We start from the raw sequence: 5,276 nt of genomic DNA on the forward strand, positions 1-5,276 counted from the left end.
CCCTACCCTAGCAGTCATTTTCAGCCCAAAAAATTAAATTGAAAATGCAATGATGGACTGATTTAGTTTTCCAAATAAAAAAAAATATATATTCTATAAGCAATTTAACAGAATTGTTTGCCAGAAAAGGTTAATAAAAGACAGATAAATAAAGTAAGAGGGATACTTTCATGCAAGTAAACAAAGATATGTGTTTTGCTGTACAATTATTGTTTTTTTTATACATTATATAAGCACCATTCTTGCTTGTTTGTTTGTTTGTTTGTTTGTTTGTTTATTTATTTATTTAATTTATTAAGACTTCTCAGTTCCATCCAAAACCACTTCATGGCAAATTAGCGTGTTAAATTAATGAATAATTTTGGTAAACTGGTCTTCATTCATTTTCTTTTTGGCTTTGTCCCTTTATAAATCAGGGGTCGCCACAGCGGAATGAACCACCAACTTTTCCAGCATATGTTTTACGCAGCGAATACCCTTCCAGCTGCAACCCATTACTGGGAAACATCCATACACATTCATTCACACACATACACTACAGACAATTTAGCTTGCCCAATTCACCTGTACCACATGTCTTTGGATTTGTGGGGGAAACCGGAGCACCCTGAGGAAACCCACGCAAACACGGGGAAAACATGCAAACTCCACAGAAACGCCAACTGACCCAGCCGAGGCTCAAACCAGCAAGCTTCTTGCTGTGAGGCGATCGTGCTGCTCACTGTGCCACCGTGAGGCCTATACTAGTCTTATAATTTTTTTAAAAATCTGCACAGATTTTAATTTTATTTTTTATTTGCAAAAATGTGGATATTTGTAAAATCATGTTTAAAATTACGAAAGTATAGAGAAAGCAAAATGAAGACTTGTGCAAAGATGAATACAAAAAAAGCTGTGGGAACACACAGTATTTCTTATCAAAACTTTTTTCCCTTTTTCCAAAATTTTATAATCATTGTTGTTTTAAGGACCCTTTGTTCACACAGCCTTGTGATTATTTTTCAGTTTCCAAACAAACATCGAGAAAGATTTCAGCGAAAGCTCATCTTTATTGACTTCATTAGAGTGCAGAAACAAATTGCAAAAGACAAAATAAAAGAAAGTAAGAGAGAAAGTGCAAGAATTTTCTGAAGAAAGAGAGATGGATACAGGAAATATTTGTATTTAAATGCTCTTTTTATTAATGTACGAAGCCATTGTTGGCAGTTTGCAGGTCATCTTGTGTTTTTTCTTCAGTCGTGGAACAGGTCAAAGAAGCTGTGGTCGTCTGGAGCCTCCTCGAATGACACACCCTCACAATAGGCCGGGGGTGCAAATACTTGTGGGTCATCAACTTCTGTTTCAACACCGAAGAAGCTAAAGCAGAAAACAACACAATGTACCGAGTGACATACAAAACGGATAAGCGATAACATGTAAAGATTACTGTTTGAATACCTGAAGAAAAGGTCTTTCTTCTCGCCATAGTAGGAGCCAGAGACCGTCAAACAGCCACAGGAGGTGGTAGACAGAGAGTAGTGAGCTGAAAAAAATCAGAAACTCAAAAAGTAAACATGATTGCTTAAATTTTCTTACATAAAAGCAATCAATTAACCAAATAAGGGTACAAAAAAGTAATGACCATGGAGTTCAGGCAACTTTCCGTTCCACACGCGAACTCTGAGTCCCTGCTCCGTGAGCGAGGGGCTGCCCATGTAAATCTCAGACTCGTGAGTGGCATCGGGGGGAATCTCCATCAGGTGCTTGCGGAACTGCAGAGTCTCCTTCTTGCAACTCTCATTTTTACTGTCTATCTCATAGAGTACACCCTGTGCGGAAAAAAAATGCTTTATTGTTTTGACTGTAAAAAGCATCAAAAAAACTGGTGAGTCACAAGTTGAAAGAGGAAGAGGAATAGAGAGAGAGAGTTGCCGAGTCGGCCTACCTCTTCAAAATGTATGAGCACATCCATATAAGAAGTTTTGTTCGCGTGAGTGGTGTCCTCAACAAAACGAAATTTATTCACTTTGGAGTCATAACTGAACTCCCCAGATGCAAGGTCATGACCCCCTGTGGAAACCTGAATGTGTGTTTTGAATGTGAAACAAAAGAGAGGATTGAAAGTGTTCAGTTATCCAGTAATGGTTAGGGTTAGGCATATTTCTGAAACACAAACAACGTTTGTAAATGCAAGTTAAAATTCATAGTAAAACAAATATATACACTTTAAATAGCTCAAAACAGAAATGATGGTTTCTTTCAATTCAAATTGGGGGAAAATATGGACAAACCCAATCCCTAGGTTACATTTTTGAGGAGTTATTTTTCTTTTTCAATAACTTAAATCTAAAAAAACTTTGTTAATTTGTAAATTTTTTACCCAAATGTTGGTTGAAATGACAGATTTGTTTTCTAGAGCCTTTAGTGTAAAAATTATATGATCAATTAGTAGTGACAACATAGGTTTTTAGTTCATTGTAACTTATAAAACCATGTTAATCATGTTCTAACTTAATTTTATAATTTATGCAAGCTGTTTTAAGTCAGCTTAGCATAATATAAGTTCAAAGCACTCATTAGTTTAATTTGATTCATCTTAAAAATTTAAGGCAACCAGGATTATTACGGTGTAGTTTGTGTACTAAAAATCTAAAAATACTAAAAATAATAATTGTAATATCTAAAAATATGTGCACTCTACTGAATTTGATTGTTTACAGTGAATCAGTGAAGGAATCTTGCTTTTGTTTGCACAGTAAAATTGCACTTCTAAAATCATCAATCATCTCTATAAAATGTTATTCACTCACCACTTTCATCGTTCCACTGGTCAGCTGTGGTGAATCTGTAAAATAAACAGGATAGATAACATTTATGCCTCATCAGCAGCCACTTAAAACACATTTTCATACTCATTTCGGACCATTTTAAGTGAGAAAAAGCTTCAATATTAAAGAAACTACTTAATAAAAATAAAGCACTTACGACATGGCTGGCGATGAGAATGATGAGAAGCCCAGCCGATGGCGCAGAGGCACGAGAACACCACACAGAGCAGCTTGACTGTATGCATCATTGCTCTTTAACTTTCTTCAGGTCCAGACACTTCCACCCTCATTCAGACTCTGCCTTTTATACATAACCCCTGCACCCCATATAAATGCCCCCTCCCCTCTGCCCTGGACGTCCAGCAATAGAATAAACATCTGATGTTTCGAAACACCTTCTATTGTAAGCGCAAATGAGAAAGCTGGAAAATTGGCACAAATGACCGTTCACTAAATTAAAAAAAAAGTACATTTCAACAAACAATCGCCCCATCCTGTCTCTGATCGGCGCTCAGGGGTGCTGGTGTCATACTGGTGGACCAGAGACAGTCGGTGTCATGTCGCATGATTGTGGTTCATGTAAGGTGAAGATTATGCTGACTAAACTTCTCAATCAAGGAAAAAGTTCAACAAAAACAAAAGTAGGTTGTGCAGGTGTGAAAACAAACACCATCTGGTACTTTCCTCATTCATTCAGCTCGTCTATTAGAAATCACACTTGAAGTAAGATTATGTAAAAATGTGCGATAAACCCAAAAATTCAAAAGGTAAATTTTAATTAAAGACAGTTCTGTAGTGTCTAGACTGATTGCAGAGACTAGCACCTTGATTTTCATTGGAAATTACAGTGGCAATTTCTGGATATATACAGCAGGGAAAAATAAGTATTCAACACGTCACCTTTTTTCTCAGAAAATATATTTCTAAAGGTGCTGTTGACTTGAAATTTTCATCGGATGTTGGTTACAACCAAAGAAATTCATATATGCAAAGAAAACAATATTAAGTAGTTATAAATGAAGTTATGTGTAATAAAATGAAATGACGCAGGAAGAAAGTATTGAATATATGAAGAAGGGAGATGTAGAAAGGCAGTGAAAGCCCAGACAGCAGCTGAAATCTCTCAGTAGTTCTTCGCCATTGTATATTATTATTAGCTGCTTCAGTCCAACATCTACATTAGCAGGATGCTGAAGATGAAACCAGAGTGGACGTTTCAGAAAGACAATGATCCAAAACACAGCCAAGGAAGCTCTCAAATGCTTTCAGAGAAAGAAAATCAAGCTGTAGAATGGCCCAGCCAATCACCTGACTTGAATCCAATAGAAATTACAAAATAAAGATCAGATTTGGTAGACGAGACCCACAAAACCATCAAGATTTTTACACTCTGTTGAAGTTTGGGGAAAAAATCACACCTGAGCAATGAATGTGACTTCATTCTTCATATGAGAGGCGTCACCAAAAAAAAAGCCTTTTATAAAAAGTATTAAATACATTTCAGTAGTACAGAACATTATCTATGTGTCATTCCATTGTTATTACACATAACAAATTTGTCTGATTTATTTTGTTATATTTTTTTGTACAGTTTTTTTTTTTTTACCAAAATCTGGTTGAATTCCATATCAACAGCTTCTTTAGAATATTTAAAAACAAAATAAATAAAAATAAAAAAACACGATGTGTTGAATACTTTTCTCCCACTGCATGTCTGAATGTAAAAAAGTTGTGTATTATAAAGAATGCAAAAATGCAAACAGTTTAAATCTGTTACTATGTTAAACAGTAAGTTTCCATAATGTTTGTTACCATGATGGTGTTTAGTAGTTGACACTGAACCCCCTCTAGATATTAATATTTCTCTGCTTGAGCTTTCACTCATCTTGTGTCTTTTTCTTCACCATCCTTTTGTGGTGTTTTTGTCTGTGTATTTTAAAGGTGCAAGGTACAATCGTAAAAAATAATAAAGTATGGTAGTATACTGTAAATTTAAAAATGTTTATGCCTTTTTAATGGCTAAAAACTACAGCTTTAATGGCTTCTACCATGCATTTTATAGATTTCTTTTTACAGCGCAAATTTGGGTCAATACAACCTACCAATTTTATGTATTATGAGTTGGGTTTTCATCATGTAATTTCAGTTATGTTTGTCACACAATATAATGTATGTGTGTGAATGAGAAAGTGTGTGGGTGTTTCCCAGTGCTGGGTTGTGACTGGAAGGGCATCTGCTTCGTAAGCCAGAGTAATTGTCGGTTCATTCCGCTGTGGCGACCCCTGATAAATCAGGGACTAAGACGAAGGATAGTAAGGATAGATTTTCATATAATTAATTGATTCTGTTTTCTTGTAAAGAGGACACCAGAAATCCCCCTTAATGTTTGTAGGGCACTTTCACTATTGCTGATTTATGGCAGGGATTGTCAGGAATTGGTTTTGAATTTTGATTTTATAATGGTATAGT

The 5,276-nt window shown here is 35.6% G+C and overlaps 1 protein-coding gene across 1 annotated transcript; it reads right to left on the bottom strand.

The window, feature by feature from the left end:
- Window positions 1–1,029: 1,029 nt before the first annotated feature.
- On the bottom strand, window positions 1,030–3,094 carry epd (ependymin). Its single transcript, XM_056457012.1, has 6 exons — window positions 2,965–3,094; window positions 2,790–2,824; window positions 1,925–2,059; window positions 1,622–1,808; window positions 1,438–1,522; window positions 1,030–1,356 (listed from the first exon to the last, which is right to left on the bottom strand). Exons 1-6 carry the CDS (start codon window positions 3,053–3,055, stop codon window positions 1,233–1,235), a joined length of 657 nt encoding a protein of 218 aa, XP_056312987.1. The 5' UTR covers window positions 3,056–3,094; the 3' UTR covers window positions 1,030–1,232.
- Between the last annotated feature and the right edge of the window lie 2,182 nt (window positions 3,095–5,276).

Source organism: Danio aesculapii, chromosome 5 (assembly GCF_903798145.1).
Source record: "Danio aesculapii chromosome 5, fDanAes4.1, whole genome shotgun sequence".
Classification (NCBI taxonomy): Eukaryota; Metazoa; Chordata; class Actinopteri; order Cypriniformes; family Danionidae; genus Danio; species Danio aesculapii.